This window comes from Aulonocara sp. 'chitande type north' Nkhata Bay, linkage group LG6, assembly GCF_057382095.1.
Source record: "Aulonocara sp. 'chitande type north' Nkhata Bay isolate Kocher_YH1m ecotype deep benthic linkage group LG6, A_spYH_male_GT1.1, whole genome shotgun sequence".
Lineage (NCBI taxonomy): Eukaryota > Metazoa > Chordata > Actinopteri > Cichliformes > Cichlidae > Aulonocara > Aulonocara sp. 'chitande type north' Nkhata Bay.
The window spans coordinates 13556815-13579935 of record NC_141349.1 but is presented as its reverse complement, the minus strand read 5'-3'; the positions used below and the strand labels follow the sequence as shown (position 1 = coordinate 13579935).

At 41.1% G+C, this 23121-nt stretch overlaps 2 protein-coding genes across 6 annotated transcripts; both read left to right on the top strand.

Annotated features, from left to right (window-relative positions):
- Positions 1–573: 573 nt before the first annotated feature.
- LOC147327431 (uncharacterized) lies at positions 574–8817 on the top strand. 4 transcript variants are annotated; one of them, XM_086295057.1, is made up of 6 exons: positions 574–786; positions 2497–2630; positions 4345–5297; positions 5381–5558; positions 5657–5788; positions 6638–8817. In XM_086295057.1, the coding sequence occupies exons 2-6, from the start codon at positions 2513–2515 to the stop codon at positions 7336–7338; spliced, it is 2082 nt and encodes a 693-aa protein (XP_086151183.1). In that variant the 5' UTR covers positions 574–786; positions 2497–2512; the 3' UTR covers positions 7339–8817. The 4 variants fall into 4 exon arrangements, with proteins under 4 accessions (XP_086151183.1, XP_086151185.1, XP_086151184.1 ...); XM_086295059.1 differs by lacking the exon at positions 574–786 and adding an exon at positions 808–1172; XM_086295058.1 differs by lacking the exon at positions 574–786 and adding an exon at positions 1240–1640.
- Positions 8818–9683: 866 nt separating this feature from the next.
- Positions 9684–22787, top strand: gaa2 (alpha glucosidase 2). 2 transcript variants are annotated; one of them, XM_086295053.1, is made up of 21 exons: positions 9684–9865; positions 10603–10704; positions 10893–11465; positions 12146–12291; positions 12525–12690; positions 12965–13061; positions 13570–13689; positions 14656–14774; positions 14917–15048; positions 15138–15248; positions 16432–16545; positions 16652–16736; positions 16816–16933; positions 17049–17182; positions 17380–17531; positions 17768–17916; positions 17995–18136; positions 18225–18323; positions 19857–20021; positions 20223–20369; positions 21345–22787. In XM_086295053.1, exons 2-21 carry the CDS (start codon positions 10618–10620, stop codon positions 21405–21407), a joined length of 2919 nt encoding a protein of 972 aa, XP_086151179.1. In that variant the 5' UTR covers positions 9684–9865; positions 10603–10617; the 3' UTR covers positions 21408–22787. The 2 variants fall into 2 exon arrangements, with proteins under 2 accessions (XP_086151179.1, XP_086151178.1); XM_086295052.1 differs by lacking the exon at positions 9684–9865 and adding an exon at positions 10198–10371.
- The last annotated feature ends 334 nt before the right edge of the window (positions 22788–23121 follow it).

Genomic DNA, 23121 nt, shown 5'->3' with positions numbered 1-23121 from the left:
CTCTTCTGACATCAACAAAGCATTTTCACCCAGAGAACTGCCGCTCACAGGATATTTTCTCTTTTTTCTAACTGTGTCCAATTCAAAAACACTTAAATTGGCTTTCTTCCTCATTGAGTTTGAAGTGATTTGATGCTCTTCTTCAACATGTCTACATGCCTGAATGCACTGAGTTGTTTCCATGCGACTGGGTGAATTTATATTTATAAGTTGTTGACAAGGTTTACCTAATGAAATGGCCAGCACATTATTCACATGCATTTGACATTTGCAGCACTTGAAAAGTAAAAAAAAAGTTGTATGTAAATAGAGACATAATTGAATGCGTCATAGCAGAAGCTCGTGAATGTATTAATCTTTGTATGTTGCATTTATTAGTGCAGTGCAGCAGAGAATTCCAATAGTTACACCTGTGCTTGACGATCCTCTTCTATTTGAATATTTAAGGAATGACTGACTGCAGTGCGGTTTTAACACATTTCAAAACGGTTTTGCATGTTTGCGAATTGACAAAAAAGCTCCACGAAATGTTATTACCGAGGCTTTTATTTTGATTTAAAAGGCCAACCGGAAGTTCCGACGATACTTGAAGCTAGAAGCTAAAGCTAGAAAGGTTGTCATCAAATCCAGACGCTTATTTGCCGTAACTCATTAGTTGACATTAATTTGACACTGTGTGAACACATGAACATGAACCCAAGGGAGACGTAGAAATATTTCCAGGTCGTCTCCATAAACTTCTGTCGAGCGACTACTTTTTTACCTGGGGGAAAAATCTATACAGAGGTTGGTCAAAATGTCTATTGTCTGTTGTTAAGTGTTAGCTAGCTGAGTTAGCGTCGTTTGCAGAGCTTAGGGGGAGTCTGCGCAAATTTATCACTTTTAACGTCGGAGCATGAGACGGTGGGACCTGTTATTAGTTGCTGAATATCGGTTGTAGCTTAAGGGGGCTGATAGCTACCTGCTAAGATGAGCATAGCTGGTAAACGTTAGTGGCTAGCTGTTTAATAACAGTAGATGGAGGCAGAGATGGTGGCTGACCAAAGCGCTGGTCACCGCCGCGTCACGACTCACAGGCATCATTCAGCCTGAGGTCAAACTGTCTGTACTACTGTGTGCGTCTGCTCCGGCTGAGATGGCTATTCATTGCCACGACTTATATACACCAACAGGTCAGTCAGTCAGGCTGCTGCTTAACTTAAGTCAACATTAATGTGACACTTCATGGATGAGACAGATTAGCCCCTCCGAGCTAATGCTACTGAGCTAGCCGAGACACTCAGTTGACACAGATCTGAGTACAGCTTCCCCTACTGCAGACCACTTCAGAGCTTGCTGAATTATTTTATTTATTTATTTTTACACAGAATTCACAGTAATATAGGTCACTGAAGAGGCAGCTCAGATTTAAAGGCCCAGCCTGGTTCACCTCCTCTACAGAGCAGCATCTAAGCTGCCCAAGTGTCCTTGAGCAGGACGATGGAGGCAGTTTGCTCACTGTGACAAGAATGCCTTTATTACTCAGATCCATCTGTCGATGGATCTAAGCTTAAGCAGACTGCAACCAAATGAAGAGAACATCAGTCACTATGTGAGCCCCAGTGGGTTATTTGTGGCATTAAATGAATCAACCTAATGAGGTAATCACAGCTGGGTTAAATAAAAATCTGTGGCTCATTATGAAATGTAATAACATCAGAAACAACACTGTAATCATTTGAGATGCCCCACTTGTGAATTTATGTACCCATACTAGTTTTTAATACCAGTGTTTTTTTTCTTTAGCTGTTATTCCGTCTTTTGTGCCAGAGAAATTAATAAATCTTCATTTAAAAAAAACAAACAAACATCTTTCTGCTCTCTGTCTTTGAACATTTAGCCACCACAAAATTGATGACACAACAGATAAACATCGGCTACTGCCAACAGTAAATCTCATCATCTGCCAATCGCAGTCAGCAAGAACACTGGCCAAGGCCGATGTCTGCCTGATATATTAATGCATTTGTAATACACATCTATTTTATTGCTGCCAGTATGTCATGCTTAATTCTGATAAACATTTAATCCTAATAAGAAGTACCTTGAATATGGTTTCTTCAAAGAAATATGTTTTCTGTGTGGTCTGTGCTTGTAACATTTGTAATCGTTATCACCCAAGTAAACAACTTATATACAGACAATAATTTTTTTCCTTTTCTTCACAATGTGCTGATCCAAATCAGGAAATGAGAGAAAATTATATTTATGATAAATAAAACTACTCAGGAAGCCAAATCAGGGAATTATGTTTATATGTCCCTTTGTAGTGTAATGCTAAAATACTTGTTATGTTTTTGCTCTCATTATTTCAAATACATGTTTTAGACCTATAATATAGGGGCCAAAAGGAAAGAGTCTAAAACAAGTCTGATGCTTTTAGCCAACTGCAGACAGTAGTTTGGTGTGAACTATTACTTTGGTGTTTGTTTACTGACAGTTATTCACCTTTATCAGGCTGTATATTTGAGAGATGGGCTCTGAAAACCCAGAAGACTTTGGTTCAGTTGTGATCCTTACTGAAGATGATCAGCAAGAGATTGGAGGGCTGATCAACTCTGATGGTGAAGAAGTGGATTTCTCAGATCTGAGTGAGTAAAAAAAACAGCAAAAATTAACCACCGACAAGAAAAATAGAAACTAGCGATGTTTTAAATACTGTGTGAGTCATAGGAGTTTTGATTCTTGTGGTTTGTGGTGATTTCCTGTGTGAGGCATGTACCTTCCTTTATTATTCAATGTAATTCAACACAGTAGCAGTATAACTGTGTGCTGAAAATTGGAAGTTCTCACGTTAGGCGCATTTGTTAATCTAATTAACTGGACAGAGTGTCATCTGTGCATGTCCTCTCCTCATTAATGGCCTATCAGAAAAGGCATTTTTGGCTTTCTTTCTCTCAGATTTAGTTAGTTTCAAAGAAAGTACAGTTTTACACCTGCAGTGTTTATTCTGTTTAAAATCAGACTGTGGTTTGTTGCAGTTTGTTTGTGCAGATGTGAACATGGTGATCGCACGCTGGTGTGGATGAAAACAGCTGGACCGAGACCCTTGGTCTCAGTTCAATTCCAAACAAACTGTAAAGCGTTTCATTTATAGCATGAATGCAATCTGACCCAGCTACCAGATATATGTTGCAAGTTAGAGCTAAACACTTCCCTTTAGCCATGTATGCATTGCATTCTGGGATGCGGGCGGGTACCATAGTACATCAGTACGGCCTATTAAGTAGCTGTGATATGAGCATAAATTCTCCATGTTCTCCACTCATCCAGAACACAGCACCTTCTTCCTGTATTTACTTTCAGGAAATAAGTGGACTGGATATTGTCACGTGGTTTGTAGTGATACATTTGGTTCCTCTGTGTGAAAAGAAACCAAATCACAGGAAAAAGCTACAAGTTTACAAACTCATAAACTGATTTACACCAGAGTAAACAAACTATAGATGGATAAATGCTCTAATATACTTCTCAAGAAGAATTATTTCCAAAGGTCCTGCAGCTGCTCCGATCTGCCACTAGTTTGTCTTTTTGTTTTTTTGAAGAAGCATAGCCTGCTTCTGAAATTGTTAAATAAATTGGTAAGAGAAAAACTAAAATAAATGAATATAGCCACTTTTGGATTTTGGCAAAAACAGTAGTGATAATGTTTGATCTAAGATGGGGAAGAATCCATCACTTTTGACCATCTTCACAAAGTGTGTCTGAGTTTATTAGATAATTAATTTTTTTTTGGCAATCAGCTCAGTTGGTTCAGAATTTTAATGTTGGTCATGAATCATGTGACTGTGTATTTGGTGACGATCAGAGAGAACTATGCGATCCATGATTAGTTTGACTAGTGAGCAATCCTCTTGCTCTCATTTTGATTGCTCAGTGGCTGCTAATCAGCCGGCCCCGGCGCTTCCTGTCTCGTGTGTCCATGTCTGCAGGCTGGTTACGTTGCTGTTGATATCCTAAAGCTGTCTCTCCAGAGAGTCTCTTCCTCCACGGTAAGACAGATGCCAGCTTCACTGACAGAACTTATTGTACGGTCCAAATGAGGACCATCTTCAGCAGCTACATTCGAAGGACGTGGAGCTGGAATCTGTGTGCAGGATGAAAGCTCATTGGAGAGGCTACTGACTCTATTGTTTAATTTTTTAGTTATTTGGTAACTGTTTCAAAATTAAATATTGGCAGTTCCCTCGCCCAGTCAGCTTTATAGACAACATCTGGTAACCTGATTTCTGAAGTGCTTCTAAGCATGGTGTTAGTTGTTCACACAGATTCTTGGTTGCTGATCTGTTCTTTGTGTTTCCACAGGAGTGAGTGCCATCCCTGGCGCCATCCCTGCAGATGCTCCCTCAAAGACATTTGGTCCAAGTGAGAATGAAAAACCGCCTTCTCTTCACACCTGCTCAGTATGTGGGAAAGACTTTCCTTATGCCTCTAAGCTTCAGCGTCACCTACGTACTCATTCGGGAGAGAGGCCTTTCCCGTGCTCCATGTGTGAGAAGAGATTTCCAGAAAAGGGGCTTCTCATGATCCATGAAAGGGTTCACACTGGGGAAAAGCCATTCCCTTGCACTTTCTGTGAGAAAAGATTTGCCAGTCAGGGGGAGCTCCGGCTACACCGGCGGACACACACTGGTGAGAGGCCTTACCACTGCTCCATCTGTCTAAAGAGCTTTTCTCGTCACTGGCACTTGAAAACGCACTTGGAGGCAATGCACTCTGAGGTTGTTGCAGGCTTTACGAGGAAGAAATTTCCCTGTTCAGACTGTGAGAAAAGCTGTAACTCAGCTGCTGAATTGAGGGATCATCAGAGGACTCACACTGGAGAAAGACCCTTCCAGTGCTCTTTCTGTGACAAACGCTTCGCCTTGTCAGGTACGCTTGTAAGACACGAGCGCCTCCATACTGGCATCACGCCTTACCACTGCTCTGACTGCGGAAAGACATTTGCACAGCAGTGGACCCTGACCACACACATGCGGACTCACACGGGAGAGAAACCTTACAGCTGCACACAGTGCGATAAGTCTTTTGTTGCTCCTGGAGAGCTTCGGAGGCACACCAGGATTCACACTGGGGAAAAGCCATACACCTGCGCAGACTGTGGGAGGCACTTCTCATTGGCAGGAACTCTCAGAAACCATAAACGGTCATGCACACAGAGCAAGAAGGAGTCAGATACAGAGGTTGTGTCAGACTTAGTTCGGGCTGCAGCTGAAGAATCTTCCCAGCGAGATCAGGCCAGCAGCATCAGCTCTGAGGTAGTGGCAGTACACAGATATTCAAAAGTAGTATCTCTGTGTTTTATTTACTTCCATTTCTTCTTCTGAAATTGTGTTTTTAGGTGTCTGTCAGTCAGACTGTGTCTTGTGCAACTGAGCCCACTTCCTCAGAGGGTTTTAAAAAAGCAGCTCAGTGTGAAAATACCCCAGAAGGACCCATCGGCCAGCCGGACGACACTGCTCCCACCCCACATATGAATGTAATCGTGAAAGAGGAGGAAGAAGAGGAACCATTGTGCGGTAAGTAAACATTCCAGAGTGTCTTTTTACGCATTAAGAGGAGTGTAAACATGTTTGATCAGCAGTGCTGTTTTTGTGTTGTTGTTGTTTTTTCCCAGTGGAAGAAACTCCAGAGCAGGTGTCTGTTGGTGAGGACTGTACCATACCAGAAGAAACTGAAAAGCAGCGTCAGGAAAGCACCACAGAAATTACTATTACAGTAAAGGAGGAAGAACAGCAACCTCTCAATAGTAAGAATACACAACAGCAAATCCTACTGCTGATGAGTAGTCACTAACTGGGATGTGGGTAATTAGGTTATCTAATATCCCTCTTCCACTAGTATCTACTTGACTGGGCTCGACTCGGTTTTTAAGGTTTCCCATTAGGAGGTAGTACCTGGTAATCAAATCCGTCATTTTTGAAACCTGGCAACAAGGGAAATGGCCACACAAAAAACAATACAGTGGTACCTGAATCTGAGAAAAAGCCACACACTGAGCAGCATCATTTTGTCATACTCCTTTGGTGTGGCCTTTGGCGGACCTTTGCTGGACCTTCGCTGGTCCTTCGCTGGTGTTGCTATAATGACTCCGAGTATACTAGGTGGTTCTCGATTGTAGTGGAAAACAACCAAAACCGAATCAAGTCGAAGTTGAGCCACGTAGGCACAAGTGGAAAAGGTCTATGTGTTTTATAAAGTGGCTGGGCAAGAATGTGTTCTTTATCCCAGCTTTAGAGCAGCATTAAGTAACACTATATAGCAGTCGTTTAAAGAGGTGGGGGTAATTATAGGTTATTGTTGCACATAATTCTTCTGGGCTTTGACTTTCAATGGTGAAAGCTGTTGGGTGACAGCCTTCACTTTTAAAGCAACAGCAACATCTTAAACCAGTAATTTTACTTTACAATGTAACAGGAAACTTGTTAGGTGTAATTTAGCTAAATATGATGCTTTTCCATTTTAGAAATAACAAATGGCAGACACTGCATCAAACTTATATTCCAACATACAATATCTAGTAGCTTTAACTTTTTGTTTGTTCTTTTTGGTGGTTTCAAATGGCTTGTTTTAGCTCTTCATATTTACATTTCCACAGTGTCTGGAAAAGATCCCGAGCGTGTTGCAAACAGTGAAAAAGAATGCCCTCCATCACCGCCAGTGCGGGGAGAGTCAAATAACAACATACCAAAGAGCTCTTACTGCTGTGGCCTCTGCGGAAGAGACTGCCACAAGATGTCTGCGCTTCAGATCCACATGCGAATTCACTCTGGAGAGAAACCGTACCGCTGCACCTTGTGTGGGAAACAGTTCACCCAGAAAGGGCAACTCAAAGGTCACTATAAAGTTCACACAGGAGAGAAACCGTTTTCCTGTCCGGACTGTGGGAAGAGCTTCGCCCACTCGGGGGCCATGAACAGACATCGGCTCACGCACACAGGAGAGAGGCCCTACCACTGCTCCGTGTGCGACAGGAGCTTCAACCAGTCCGGCCGCTTGAGGGAACACGAGAAAATCCACTTAGGTGAGAAGTTTGACTGTCCTGAGTGTGAGAAGAGTTTCACACGAGCTTCAAGCCTAAAGAATCACTTCAGGCTCCACACAGGAGAGAGGCCGTACGGCTGTGACATCTGTGGGAGAGGCTTCAGCCGCTCACAAAGCCTGAGGCTCCACAGACGAAAACACGAGCAGATTCAGACCGAGGAGGAGTCTGCATTCAATATGAGGAATGATGACTTATCACACAGCGATGATAACTCTCCAATTAATATGTGCATAACAGACAAGAAAGATGGATGATGTATTTAAAAGACATGTACCTCTAGTATTATTAAGACTTCAGACAGTAAAACAGGAACAAGGTGATGTGGAAATAAGGGACTACCTCTGTGATTAGAACTTTATTCATACTTTTGTGTGGTTTTTCACACTAGGGATGTGCAGCACTAGTCGGGCAGGCGACTACATGTTGCTTTCCTCACTAGTCATCGCAAGAAATGTTAGCGCTATAAGCAAAATATTCATATTTCTTAATGTATAATGCCAGTAAACTGTTCTAAGGTGTAGGTGTTATGTAGGAGTGTAGCCCCAGCAGCACGCCTCTCTTTCTTTCTGTGACAAGAACCTGAAAGCAAGCAATGTGAAAAACAAGCAGACGACAGACGCACTAACCAGTGCGGTATGGAAATATTTTGATCTTTTAAAAAAGTGAACAGCTGCGTGTAGGCCATGGCAGAAACTGCTACTGGAGCGGTGCATGAACACAGTCTGCACAGACGTGTGGACGTTTACCTGCACGGACAGAAACATTAGCCACACTTGGTAAACTAACCTTGTACACTAACGTTGTGTGGGCAGTGCTAGACACAGCTCAGCACACATTTCAGCTGCATTATAATATGGATGAACATTTAAAGAATGTGATTAGCTGTTTTAAATGGGTCTCAAGTACACAAGCAGTATATGTGCGTCTACTAGACTGAAATTTTACTGTCACAAGTTTTTTTCTCAGATTGGTTGACTGGTCCGATTTTCTTTTCATTAGTTTTTTTCCCGAATTTACATGAAAATAATACTAACTTTAAAAAATTTAACTCCCTGAAGAGTGTAGACAGGCTTCTAAATAGATACACACCAAGTAATGTTCAGTAACACCAACCAAACATATTTCTACTAATTTATGTAACATCTTGGAAAGTGTTTAAAATTCTATATATTGGAGGTCACTTTTACCTAACTCTGTCACTGATTACCTGTCCTGGAGCCACTGGAATAGTCCACTCACACTTATTATTATGAGTGACTGATTTAAAAGTCTGTGATTACACTTGTTTTTCATGCAGTATTTGTTATCAGGCTAATAGTGTATGTGGAAATTTGGTTGAAATTTTTTGTACTAAGCGTTATAGTGGCCCATTAAGCAGTTTAAGAATCAGGTGAATCTGAACCTTCTTTCAGACATTTAGCCAGAAATGAAACTAAATGTCATGAAATAATCAACAATGAAGCCAGTCTTCTGTAAGTGGCGAATGCTTATTAAGTCTTGTTTTCGATTGTTACTTATTAGCCAGATAACAATTCGGGTTCACCTGATTTTGTCGTCTTTTAAAGGCCGAGTAACCGACATGATTAAAGGTACCATCCTCTAATTCTGTGATGCTAAAGGCAATAATTTGAAGCCATGTAGGTGGTTAATTATGCCATGTGCTGCCTCTGTCTAAATGTATGGGACATGTCATGTTGAACAATAAAAGTTCTAAACACTACTTTGTTTGGGATTTCAGGGCCTGAATATGCTAGGTTTAATATTGTAGTTTTTGCAAAGACCAGAACGATGCAGTTTATGGCAAACTTAAAAGAACCTTGCAGTGACAACATGTGGAATAAAGTAACATAATTACCAGCTACAGTGAACAAATAATATAATGCATATGATTCGGAAAAGCAACGTTCTACAGTGAGTGAGTATGTTTATTCTGGAATATATTTTGATCATTTAATTTGAGCCCCATTAAGCTACTTAAGCAGGACTGTATTTTTTACTTTATTTATTATTTTTATACTTTGCAAAGCAATTATCCAACACAAAATTCTGTTTACACTATTGTGCATCACAAGTTTCACAAATGAAAATCTGTAAATCATATTTCTCCACCTGAGACTAAAAATGTTTCAAATTGGGACAGCCATTTTTCTACTTTTTTTTTTTTCTTCTTCTTAACTGATTTTCCTTTTTTTTCTTTAAATTTTTTTGTTTGTTTGTCTGTCTGATTCCTTGAAATTGGGAACATAATTTGAAATTTTGGGATACCAAGCTGAAATTTTGCAGTAATAACTTGAAATTTTTACTTATGTTTTTTTCAGTCATGATAGATGTTGGTCATCTAATCGCCTTCACATATTGCCACCACTTTCACAGAAGTCCCAGCTGCTCCTAAAGGCAGCACCGCTGAGAGCAAGCGTTCTTCTGACCAGTGTTGGGAAACAAAAAATTACTAACATATGGTCGGTAATTTTTATTTTACCGACCATATATATATATATATATCTCAACACGAGATATTTGTTTGTGGAGCATAAAGGCTGTATGCTCAAAGTTTGTTGGAGGGGACTGCGTCAAACGGAAGTTGTTGGAATTACGAGGTGTTTTGAAAGCGCCGTAGAGATAAATAAACGCACACCGCGCCGAGCAGGCTGTGGTGGCAGAGGTTATTAACACTACGAAAAATTTAGCTTCGTAACGCGTAATTTAAAGCTAACTTTGGGCTGTATATTGCACCTCTGCGCCTGCAGAGAATAAAGCATATCCGGTTGGACGTCGCTAAAGGTAACACTCCTGTCTGTAAACGTTTGCTAAACTTAAGACTGCTGCTAAAGTAAGCTAACGCTAACGTACGTAACCTTAATGAAAAACAATAGCGAACCACTGTAGCAGGCTAGGGTGAACAGCTGTTTTATCTATTGCTTAACACCTGTAAATAAATCTCGAATGAACTTAGAGGCCGTACGTCTCCTAGGTGAACTTTGACATTCACGTGTATATCTACGCAGTAGCTAGCTAAAGTTAGCCACAAGTTGTTCAGGACCTCTCATTCGTGTGACTGGGAATAACACCGCAGCTTGGATTACGATATTAAAATATAAATTTCATTAAATTCATTTCTTTGTTTATATAAGCGAATATAACTGCAGTTAACGCGTATTTTCCGCATGTGTGACCTTTACTTGAAGGCTAAACTTGCTGCAGTTCAAAATGCAGCATGCCCAGTATATTAGTCACGGAACAGCTGGTGTATGGTGGTATTAGGCACATTAATTGTGACATTTATTACAGTTGAGTAAATGCCTAAATCTTAACCCTAATGCTTAATAAACATTAGACATCGCAGACACTGTAGTTTGTTTGTATATTTTTTCCATTGTACTCATTGCATTGAAATGGGAGAAACTAAGTTTCACTTCACTGTTTGTCATGCACGTCTTCCAGCAGCTTCACACAAAGGAAATGAATCGTGGCTGCATGTCTCGACTGACTTTGCTCTCCTCTGTCTCTCACTGTCATAGACTCTTATTGCCACAATGGTTTCCTACAAGAAGTTGAATCCTGAAGATGTCCAGTTTTCCAGCGCAGTTTTGTCAGAAGAGCCTGTTCAAGGCGAGGCTTCAGTGAGTTAGCTTGTGTTTATGAATCTGTTTGTCATTTTATAATCCGTAGAGGCTTACAATTTTACGTTTTAGTATATTATCTCTTTCATTAGGATGACTCACAAGAATTAGGATCTTTATGAGGAAAGTCTGTATTTTACTGTATCCAGTGCTGAAACTGGATTTTTACTTCATTCCTGTGTTTCAAGGCGCTGGAGCCAGAGGACGCCTCATTGCTTCAACGTGGACCTTCATGCTCCGTCACCACGGGCCTCCTGGTGATCGGCTGCCTCCTGCTGGTGCTCTGTGGAGCATGGCTACTGGGTGCTGTGTTATGGCTGCACACTCCCAACCAACAGGAGCATAAACCGCCATTGCCGGGCCCAGGACAAACACCGGGCCCCAAAGTGCAAACATCAGCGAACGATACTGCTGCCTCTTTCCGCAGTGAGACATGCAGTCTGATACCAGAGGCGTGGAGGTTTGATTGCTACCCTGAAAGAGGGGTGGTTGTGACCCGAGAGCTGTGCGAGGCAAGGAACTGCTGCTTTATCCCTGCGTCCACCGCTTTCTCCTCTGCCAGTCGCCCGTCAGGGAAAAATGGAATCCCTTGGTGTTTCTATCCTTCAGAGTTCCCTTCGTACTCGCTCGTGTCACTAAATGACACGCTGCTGGGACAGAAAGCTACGCTCGTGAAGGAGGTGAAGACGTATTACCCTGGAGACATCCTCACCATAGAAGTGGAGATGCGTTATGAGACGGACAAGCGGCTGCGTGTCAGGGTGAGTAGAGGTTTCACATTTAGTCATGGAAAACATAGAAGGGCAAAATTTTGGAAACTTACAAGTTGATGAATACATTTTGCTCATGTTCATGTATTAAAGAGCCTTTAAAACTTATAATTCATGCTGCGTTTTTGCACTGATCTTCTGTTTCTGTGTTCATTTTCTTAATTGGAGGAAGCGACAGACCAATAAAAGAATTAGTATTTGGTTTAAATAAAAGGGTATTATATAAAGGCTGTAATTTGGAAATTGGCACGGGCTAAACTGCCTTATAGTCTTAAATAAACATGATTGTTGGACAGCGATAGTTAAGAAACTTTATATGAAATGACTGAGTCACACTGTAAGAAACCTAAATGTGGAAAAAAGATGGGCAGATGGACTTCCAGTGCACACATCTGTTGATTCTTGCTTTGCATATAAAACAAACATGTTGACCTTTGCACTGTGATAATTTTATTGATTAATATTCATGACAATAAAGATAAGAGAAACTACACCTGTCTATTACAGATGTAAGAAAAATTTGCTCTCCTTTGCATTGCATTTTTCATTTCATCAGGTTCAAATCTAATCCTGTAAATTTGCTTGATTAATTAAGTTTTTTTTTTTTTTAAATTCTGATAAAATGTTTGTAACAATTACTGTCAGTTAACCACAAATTTTTCTCCATCAAGATCACCGACCCTTCAAGCTCACGCTTTGAAGTTCCCATCTCCGTCCCCACTGTCACCAACAAGACAGAAAGCCCAGATTATATCATCGAGCTCTCAAAGCAACCATTTGGTCTTGTGGTGAAGAGGCGCTCAACAGGAGCAGTACTGTAAGTCTGAGCTGAATGGGACATTCTGAAATGTGAGGAATAAAATATCTGATTCAGAGGGATTTTTTTCCACTTGCGGCTCTGTGTTGTAGGTCTCATTTGGCTTACGTTGAAGAAAAGGGCTGTAGTTAGATTTCCTCATTCATATACATATTGGATACTCTTAACTGTATATATGTATTCAGTTATGAAATAACAGTCTCATTAATGCTTGTCCAAATGTTTCCTGTTAGTCTGAACACCACTGTGGCGCCTCTCTTCTACGCGGATCAGTTCCTCCAGTTCTCCACTTCCCTACCTACGCAGTTCATTTATGGCCTGGGCGAGCATCGCTCCACCTTCCTGCACGATGTCCACTGGAACACGCTCACCATGTGGGCTAGAGATGTGCCTCCAACGGTAACCATCAGTCACAGACACAGCTGCTGTGTGATCCCTCAGATGTTCACGTTAATATAGTTTTTGTCAGTAAAATGATCAGTTAGTTATTCTGTCTGATCATCTTTGATACTTGGCTGCCATGCTCTCACGTTTGCAGTCAGTTCACAAAGCTGTTGCAGGCTGTCTTTGGAGGATGACAGGAGGCTGAATTAATTTTGTTAACTGGCTGGATAAAACTGCAGATTACATGAAATGTATTGTAATATCTTTGCATTCTTCTTCCGTACTGTAGGAGCAGACAAACCTGTATGGGGCTCATCCATTTTACCTGGCAATGGAAGATGGAGGGAACGCACACGGCTTCTTCCTGCTGAACAGCAATGCAATGGGTAAGTCTGTTAGTCACCCTAATACCTTCTGGTTTCACAATGTGCAATAGGTCACATACACAAACACTCAGGAACAGCAGAATAAAATGCTTAAGCTTACAAGTCAAGTTCACATGACAGCAGCTGACTAAGTTAAGCAATTTCATAAAAGCAGAAGTTACAAATGGACTTTCCAGTGTGTGACAATAAACTTCATATCATACTCAGATGTCATATTGATTATTCAGAGCTTTGCCAACACAAACTGTAAAACGATTTGCAATGTACTGAAGTTTTAATAAGATTTGTTTCATTTTGCCATTGAACTAAGTTATGTTGAAAATCACCTTTAGATTATTATACAGACCTCTGTTCTTTTCTGCGTTTGTTTTCTGTGTTGTTCTTTCACAAACTGAAGATGTAGTTTGGAAATGAGAATGATCAGCCTAATATCTTACTCTATTTTCTTCTAAAGTGCACGTTTCTTTTGATGAAAAATGTCTCATCAGTTTCTTATCTGTTTTGTCAGACGTGGCCCTCCAGCCTACCCCGGCCCTTACCTGGCGTACTATTGGTGGGATCCTTGACTTTTACATTTTCCTTGGTCCTGATCCTGGTTCAGTGGTTCAGCAATATGTGGATGTTGTAGGTCAGTAGTAGCACTGTGATGAGATGCACATATATGTAGGCATGTGTACTGCACCCTGATCCATGTTTTCATGGGAGAAAACCTCAAAAATCAGACAACCACCCTTTGAGCAAACACTTGGCAAAAGTGGGAAGGAAAAACTCCCTTTTAAGTGCTCTACTGGGGTGATGCAGTACTATAGTACTATGTCAAGATAAGATGGAGCCTGATTATTCAAGACCTTGTATAGACTTATCACCTCGTGTGATAAGTAGGATTTTAAATTTGAGTTAGGATTTAACAGGGAGCCAATGAAGAGGAGCCAGTACAGGAGAAATATTCTCTCTTTCTGGTCCCTGTCAGGACTCTTGCTGCAGCATTTTTTGGAACAACTGAAGGCTTTTCAGGGAGCTTTTAGAACAGTCATATGAATGACAGTAGTCCAGCCTAGAAGTAATAAATGCATGAACTAATTTCAGCATCACCCTGAGACAGGATCATTTTAGAGATGTTGCACAAATGGAAGAAAGCAGTCCAACATATTTGTTTAATATGTGCATTGAAGGACATGTCTTGGTCAAAAATGACTCCAAGGTTCCTCACAGTGTTACTGGAGGCCAAAGTAATGCCATCTAGACTAAGAATCTGGTAAGACAGATGATTACTCTGGAAATATCTCACATTATAAGCAGGAAATCGGAGGTCATCCAGGTTTTTATGTCTTCATGACATTACTGTAGTTTAATCAATTGCCGTGTGTTATCTAACTTCATGGATAGATGAAGCTGGTTATGATCTGTATAGCAATGAAAATGTATTCTAGGCCTGAGAGAAGCATGTGAAATGTAAACAAACTGGTCCCAGCATAGAACCCTGTGGAACTCCATTATATAAATAACTCCAGCCTTTTGCCTCTGTCACCTTGAGTTTGTCCTGTTTTTGTTTTGAGAATCGCCGCTTTCTTTTCATCCATCTTTGTTGACACAGGATACCCAGCGATGCCAGTCTACTGGGCCTTAGGGTACCATCTCTGCCGATGGGGCTACGACACGAGTAATTCTACGTGGGAGGTTGTCAAGAGCATGAGGAATTATGGGATACCTCAGGTAATTTCTTTTGTAGTACGTGTCAGTGTTTTTAGTTTTTGTTCTTTTGTAATTAACCCTAAACATATGCATTTCTCTTAAGTAGCTTTAGGATGAGTGAATTCATTTTATTATTAATAATAATGAGTCTGTTTAATCGCAGGATGTCCAATGGAATGACATTGACTACATGGACAAATTTATGGACTTTACATATGAATCAAAAAAGTTTGACACACTACCTGAACTGGTCAGGGACCTACATGCTCATAACCAACGCTACGTCATGATCCTGGTATGCAAACACACGTGTACTTGGTCTCATGTGTTTTGTGTCTGCTTTGGCATGTGAGTGTTTAAGTGAGTCGTTTATTAATCCTTCAGGACCCGGGTATCAGCAGCACACAACCCGAGGGCTCATACTGGCCCTTCGATGAAGGTGTAAAGAGAGGAGTTTTTATTAAAGATGCTGAAGGGAAAACGCTTATTGGGAAGGTGAGACATGAAGCCACACAACCACATTAACTGAGCCATGTTCTGTGACGCAGGATTAATGAGTTAGGGAAACATGTTGAGCCTAGAGGCTGTATATGATGGTGCTGGGCTTTCTTGTTCCAGAGTAGATTTAAGTATTTGTGAGCCCCACTTTTTCATTGATTCTTTTGCTGATGAAATAATCAAAGTGCACAGTAGATACTTAGCAGAGATGTTCGTTGTTGTGCGTCTTGTTTCACAGGAATTTTAAGCATAAATATGCCTGGGCCTAATCTGCTGCTAAGTCAGTATTGCTGCTATTAAGATGTTTTTATTGGTATTTATCACAGAGAATATTCATTCCTTCATTATGGAGGCCATGTCAGACCTGAATACACTTATCTAATGTTAATATTGAGAGTGCACCCAGGGGTAAAATAAATACTTTCACTGATGAATTTACAGGATTAACAGTTTTCTGCAACATTCCCCTCTTCTCTACTTTGATGTACCTGTGTTGTGTTTTGCTGTAATAAGTCTTTACATCCTTTATCTCTCCTGCTGTTTCTCTTGACTGATTGGGCAGAACTTAATTGGTTCATTTTGTGCAGAAGATGCAAATAATGCATCAGAAGCCTGCTTTTATTTTAGCATGCGCAGAGACCCCGGGCTTTCTTTGAAAGCTGCTAACTATCATTGTGATACCTGCTGTCTCAAATCAAATCCCCAATCAAAGAAAGCAGAGTTACACTGAACCAGCTTCTTACTCCACCAGTTCTTCGATCACTTAAACCCATGTAGACGTCACTGATTCAGAGGTTTTAATAGAAGTGTTCAGTGTCCTGACACAGAATGTGAGAATCCATAAACGTTCTGTCTTGAGCATGGAAAGCGACCTACTCCTGACCAGGTTATGTTAAACATAAGTTACCATGGCGATTTAGCAAGACAAAAAGAGAGCCCCGTTCATGTACCAGAAAACTCTGACTTTAGGCTCATCACAGCTCACTCACTCATTAATCTGGGCGGTACTACAGTAGCTACAGTATAGCTGAAAGCTTTTGAAAGTTCTCCAGCTTCATTAGCTCTACGTAATTCAGCTGGACCGGTTCTTAAGTGCAGCCTGGCGAGCCCAATAATAAATGAACATGGTTTTGAATGTTAAGCATGAATTTAAACTAAAATTCTTTCTTCCCGTTTCCAGGTGTGGCCTGGTCTCACGGCATATCCAGATTTCTCTGATGAAGTGACACATGAATGGTGGTATGACAACCTACAGATGTTCCACGATAAGGTGGCGTTTGATGGATTATGGATTGTAAGTATGAGAACAGTGCAGGCTGTTAAATAAGTAATCACTGACTCCTGCCTAGATGTCTCCTTATGATTATTTAAAGATCTGACAACACTTCACTTGGTTTTAGGACATGAATGAGCCATCAAACTTCCTGGATGGATCGACCAGTGGCTGCCCAACAAACAATCTTGAAAACCCTCCTTACACTCCAGGTAGGAGATTGGATCTACAACAGAGATCACACTACAAACATACAATACATTTGGGTTTCATGGGGTCTTCTGCTTTCAGGTGTACTGGGAGGTTTGCTGAGAGCCAAAACCTTGTGTGCCACCGCGCAGCAGAAGCAGTCCATACATTACAACATGCACAGTCTGTATGGACTGATGGAAGCTAAAGCCTCTGCAAGGTTTGATGCTCTCAATACTCGGATGTACACACGCAACGGAAATAAAACACTACAATACTTCTTCATTACACACTTTGTCTTGTTGTTTTCACTTCCTCTCTGTCCCCGTGTTCAGCGCTCTGAAGCGAATTGTGGCAAAGAGACCTTTCGTGATCTCTCGCTCCACCTTCCCCAGTCAGGGCATGTACTCTGGTCACTGGCTTGGAGACAACAGGAGTCAGTGGAAAGACCTTTACACTTCTATAGCAGGTCAGAAGTTCAGCAGATACAGATCATACACACTGATGCATAAACGACGACACTGTGGCTGATCTGTTGTCGAAAAACTGCTTATTTGAATTCTTGGATAATCTCTTCTATTATTTATCATTTTGGATTTGAGGATGTTTCGTGTGAAATTGTCCGTCTCATCGTTGGATATTTAACTCCCATTTCCTTCTGTGCAGGTATGCTGACCTTTAACCTTTTGGGCATCCCGCTGGTGGGAGCAGATGTCTGCGGCTTCAGCGAGGAGACGCAGGAGGAATTGTGCGTCCGCTGGACTCAGCTGGGAGCTTTCTATCCGTTCACACGAAACCACAACGCCATCAGCATGAAGGTAAGAGTGTCCTCTTCAGTTTATCACTTACAGGTTTAGCTGTGCTTCTGAAAATTGTACTTATTTGTTTATTTATAGTTTCGTGATGACACCTGAAACTTTTACATCAGTGTTTGTTTTGTAGCTTGAGACGTCATTTGGAGAATCTAAACATGTAACTGCATGTCTACTAATGGATTCATTTTTCTATTTTGCATCTCCTACTGTGTGTGGGGCTTATTTTTGTGGTTTTACAGCCTCAAGACCCGACAGCTTTCAGCCCGCTTGCTCGCACAGCCACGAAGGAGGCTCTGCTGCTGCGCTACTCTCTCTTCCCTGTTCTCTACACTCTCTTCCATCACGCGCATGTGCACGGACACACAGTGGCTCGACCAATAATGTTCGAGTGAGTAGGAATCCTAAAAGCACAGATTTTCATGTATTCCGTGTGTTTCCGGGGTGCATAACTTTACGTACTCAAAAGGTTTCCCAAAGACGTGAAAGCCTACGGCATCGACAAGCAGTTCATGTGGGGGAAGAGTTTGTTGGTGACACCAGTGTTGGATCCTGGAGTGGTCTACGTGGATGGTTACTTCCCTGAGGGACTGTGGTACGACTATTACACGGTGAGACTCTGTGAGCGATAGTGCGAGGACAGAGCGTATGGTGACTTGATCAGAGTGCTTATATCATGTGTGTTCCTTTACTTCCCAGGGCGACTGTGTGACCAGTAAGGGCGAAGAGCTTCAACTCAAAGCGCCTCTAGATAAGATCAACCTGCATTTGCGTGAGGGCTCCATTATACCAACACAGGTAAAAGGTTTTTCAGCTAAAACGGTCCTGTTACAATGCTGGATGCTCAAATTAACCATGGGCAGACTTTTAAATAGTACAGTCAGAATATGTGGCTGTAATCCCTGTAAACCTAAGGGCATCTTACACTGCAGTTTGTTTACTCGAACCAAAATCTGTCATAAAAAAAAAAAACGTGAGAATGTTCAGTCTGCTGATTGGCCAAGTGCGTCTGAGGCGGGAGCAACAACAGTAAACAAAGGAAGTGTTCTGTGTTCTGGATGAGTAGAGAACATGGAGAATTTATGCTCATTTTACAGCTACTTGATTGGCCGTACTGACCTTCACATATGTATGGTACTCTCCCAGATCCCAGAATGCAAAGCATGACAGAGTGGGTACAGGAGCTGCTGTAGCCTAAACTTGCAGCGTGCACCTGCTAGTTTGTTCGGATAGAAGTTGGATCCTGTTCACACCATAAACAATCCACTCTGCAGTAGCACTCAGCAGTAAAAGTGGCAAAGTGTAAGAGAACAAGGTGAAAGCTTTGCCTTTAACTCCAATATTATTATTTTTGCAATGAAATTTAGAACAAGTTTACCAAAGTTTGAAGGAAATTTAGGCTAAAATGGGACTTTTCACGCTGAAGCACTCAACTTTGCTTCACATTACCTTGGCCGAGGTGAGAATGCAAATGTCTGACTCAGACTGAACATCAAACAGTCTTTAACCTGCCAGCCGGTCAGTAAACCTTGTGTAGCAAGCAGCACAGACCATACTGCACTGTGTAAGGGGGAGGCAGCCCTACCTCGTCAGCTTTCTCGTCGAAACCCCACAGAGCGTTTCCAGAAGTGTCAGCGTGTCTGAAACAGACAATCTCCCGTTGTGTGCTAGATATGAAGGGAAAGCACATGCATATCTACACTTGTCGCCGATATCTATCAGTGCATATCTGGCAGGGGTGTCCAACTCCAGGCCTCGAGGGCCGGTGTCCTGCAGGTTTTAGATGTGTCCTTGATCCAACACAGCTGATTTAAATGGCTAAATTAGCTCCTCAACATGTCCTGAAGTTCTCCAGAGGCCTGGTAACGAACTAATCATTTGATTCAGGTGTGTTGACTCAGGGTGAGATCTAAAACCTGCAGGAAACCGGCTCTCGAGGCCTGGAGTTGGACAGCCCTGATACATGGTTTATTGGATTTTATTATTTGAACCTTTTGAAACCTCTGCATCTCAAACATAAAAATATAACATTTAATCCAAACACATTCAGATGTAATTCACACAAATTACGCCAAAAAAATTTGTTAAATTTTTTTTGTGCTATAAACGATGATATCTGTGGCTCCATATGCTACCTCCTTGTGTTGGACTTTTGCCTTTTAAAATAACAAACAAACTCTAAGTCTGTGCTGAAAACTGAAGAATGCTGAAAACCGTGTGTGTGTGTGTGTGTGTGTGTGTGTGTCTGAATTTGTGATTCTACTGGTCAGACGTGTGTGTGTCTTCCACTTGATTCACATTCATGTTTTCTCTCTTTGCATGTTTGAACAGGCGCCCAACCTGACCCTGTGGGTAAGCACCGGTCAGCCTCTCCACCTCGTCTCAGCTCTCTCTCAAGATGGTTCAGCCAGTGGAGATCTGTTCTGGGATGATGGAGAGACCATCGACACCTACGAGACCAACCAGTACGCCTACATCATCTTCAGCATTGCTCAGGTGCTCACCTTCATCTATTTTGTAGAGTACAGTAATCTACCCTGCGTGTTTGCTCCAGCCTACTTTATCTGACTTCACACATCATGCCGCTGCTCGTGTAGATGAACTGTGTCTGGACCTGTCTAATTTAGCTGTTTTCAGAGAATCTCACCCGTGTTGTTGAAAAATGGTTTGAGCTTTTTTTATTACCTTATTTTGTAGAACACAATGACATCCCAGGTGCTCTCTAACCACATCGAGGCGTCATACATCACTGTGGAGTCGGCCTCCTTCTATGGTGTGACGGAGAAGCCGAGCAGAGTGTTGGTGAACTCCCAAGATGCACCGTTTACCTACAGAAACAACCAGGTGAGGTTCTGAGTTATGTGGGGTCTTTTTTGTTTTTAGGTTTGGAAAAAGAAAACGGTGACACATCATAAAAAAAACTTAAAAAGACTGACAGGGCAAACAGAGAAGTGCACATGGTGAATCAAGCCTGCAGAGCATCACAATTATGTCAACAGAGAGAAGAAGCGAGTCTGAAATCAGTTTCTCATGACAGCGACCTTTCTCAGTTTAACAGACTCCACAGCTGGAGACAACCACATCAGCAGCACAACAGAGAACTCAAGTATCTACTGGGTTTTCCCACCTTTGCAAAAGAGACACCCCCCCCCCCACCCCCACCCCCCCAAAAAAACCAAAACAAAAACCTGGTACCTTTGGTTTTTACCGAAAGATGCTTCCTTGTTAAAGCTGCTAGGTTTCATAAATCAGCCTTGTTTCAGTTTCTAACACAGGATGAAACTGTACCCAGTATTTCCATCTTTTTCCTCTTCCTTTATTTTCAATTAAAAATATTTTTAAATTAATTTGATTGTTACTTTACACGTTTGTCACACAGTGTGTACTGTGAAAGCTGTCATTTTTTTTTTTGCATTTGGGCATTAAATAATTAATTTGATCAGTTATTTCGAGAAATGCAAAACTTTATGATATTAGTCCAGCACAGAAAAACTGGCAGCAACATGTATTTAAGGTATGAAATGTAAATGTGGTTATCTTAGTTTTATATTATAGAATTTTCTGATGGCATTGTTATAGATGGACAAAAAGCAGTGATTTAAAAAAAAAAAAAGATCAATAATATTATTGAATAAGTCTTGAATAAAATATCAAATTAGTAGATTTTAGATTTAAAACCCTGTATTACTTGTGCTCATGAAGCCATGTGTTATTGCCATGGTGTTCTGTAGCTTTAATGCAGACAGCAGATAGTGTTGGCTTTGGTTTCACATGAAGATATTCTCCAAACAGTAATGATGCTTTCCTTCCTCTCTGCAGGTGTTAACAGTCGCTGATCTGGGTCTCAGCCTGAGTCAGAACTTCACCATCAGCTGGATGTAAGCAGCTGTGAAGCCACAAGCTTGCACAGCGCACCATCTCCAAGAATAAGAACAGCCATTTCTTTCAAATTATTTTGGCTCTTGACTCAAAGACACTCGATGCGAAATAGGGATGTCGGGTAATTTACTTCATTGATGGTCGTCGCCCTTTAAAGAGCAGTATTTCACTTAACTCTTCAAACCTTTCCTTGGGATATGCCTGTATAGCTCTGCAGCAAGCGTAGAAATGAAATCACTGGGGCTCAACATTTTCACCATTCAGATGTCCTTGTCAGTGTTTCCACATCTGCATTGGGTGTCTTGCTCGTAGGCTTCATAAGGGAGGGATTCACTTAAAAAAGATCACAGCTGCTGACGTCAATGCAAACGCGCTTGAATACAGAGGTTGCGTGAATGTTAAGAGTTTATACCCGATGATTAGGAATAAAGAGCCAAAGCAAAGTGTCCGTCAGTTAGGAGTGAAATTTAAGGTACTCAGGAGCGAGGGGGTCATATTGTAGTGTTAATATCATCCTAATGCAGGCTTTGCACAATTAGTCAAAATCGCCTTCCTGTGCTCGGCATGCTTTGAAAAGCTTGTCATCACTGACCAATAGCAGTTTAGACGCAGCTTTAATGTCTTTGGAAGACCACTCTCTTTGTGTGTATCTGATTTATATTATAGTTTGGTCTGGGTAGTCTATACTAAGTTAATGTAATCAACACTGCATTTTTAATTTTACTTTTGTTCCCTTTTTTTAAGTCCTCGTGAGCAGAAAAATGACGTGCAATAAATGAGTGAGATAAAATTAGCTTCCTTAAAATGTGACAGCATAGTTCATCATGTAGTTTGTTCCATGTGCTTGAAAGTTGTTTACAGTCTGTTTTGCACTAATTAGTACTGCAATATAGGACAGGTGGGTGTGCCTTATGATTCCTTTTCTTCTTTTTCTTTGTTTTTAAGCATCTCTGCTTTATAACGTCAGCCCCTTTTCAACGCTGAAGACCATATTACTGTTAAACACAAGAAGGACTTTGCTGATTACAAGTGTTGTACAATCATTTTACTGTGACTCGTCACTCTGACAGAGCAGAATACAAATGAAAGCTAAAACTTGTTTTCCTTGTTTTTAGATCAGCACTGTTCATTTCTGCCTAAATTTGAAATTGATTTAGTACATTTGCCGTGAATTAGTATTTCTCACGGATTCTTGTAGACAACACTGGAAAAGAATATGCTGACAACGACATGAATGCGTGTTCGTGTGATGTACTCATACTTCAAGTGTCACCGACAGTTTGCAGTATTTTATTTTGAAGGAATTATAAATTTTATGTGCTCAAATTGAATTTCAGTTTGACTTTTATTTGAGTGTAACATCAGACAATAAAACATTTCAAAATAAAGAGACTTCCTGTTTTATTTGTTTGTGTTTTAACTTGATGTACAGTTTTGAGGCCTTCTCTTATAAAGTAGTGAACAGATGTTTTTTGTATTGCTTCTTGAAGTGCTGAAGTAAACTCGCCAGCAGAGGGCACGGTCTCCCAATGACCAGGACAGGACTAAGCAAAGTACATCCTATGTTCAGTAGGTTGTAGAATCACATTCAACAGCAAGAACTTGAAGTAATCAGTTTCTCTGTAACTTTATCAGTCTCGCGTCATGTTGGAGGAATGCTGTCCCACTCGTTGCAGTGATACTTCATTTCTTTGAGATATGTGGACATTGGTTTATG

What these genes read in the sequence shown, in the direction of transcription:
- LOC147327431 (XM_086295057.1), top strand. Translation starts at nt 2,513, where the DNA reads ATGGGCTCTGAAAACCCAGAAGACTTTGGTTCAGTTGTGATCCTTACT. An exon ending in AGTGGATTTCTCAGATCTGA is followed by an intron (nt 2,631 to 4,344) that starts GTGAGTAAAAAA and finishes GTGTTTCCACAG; the next exon opens with GAGTGAGTGCCATCCCTGGC. An exon ending in CCAGCAGCATCAGCTCTGAG is followed by an intron (nt 5,298 to 5,380) that starts GTAGTGGCAGTA and finishes TTGTGTTTTTAG; the next exon opens with GTGTCTGTCAGTCAGACTGT.
- gaa2 (XM_086295052.1), top strand. Translation starts at nt 10,333, where the DNA reads ATGGTGGTATTAGGCACATTAATTGTGACATTTATTACA. An exon ending in GGAATTATGGGATACCTCAG is followed by an intron (nt 14,775 to 14,916) that starts GTAATTTCTTTT and finishes GTTTAATCGCAG; the next exon opens with GATGTCCAATGGAATGACAT. An exon ending in TCATCTTCAGCATTGCTCAG is followed by an intron (nt 20,022 to 20,222) that starts GTGCTCACCTTC and finishes CTTATTTTGTAG; the next exon opens with AACACAATGACATCCCAGGT.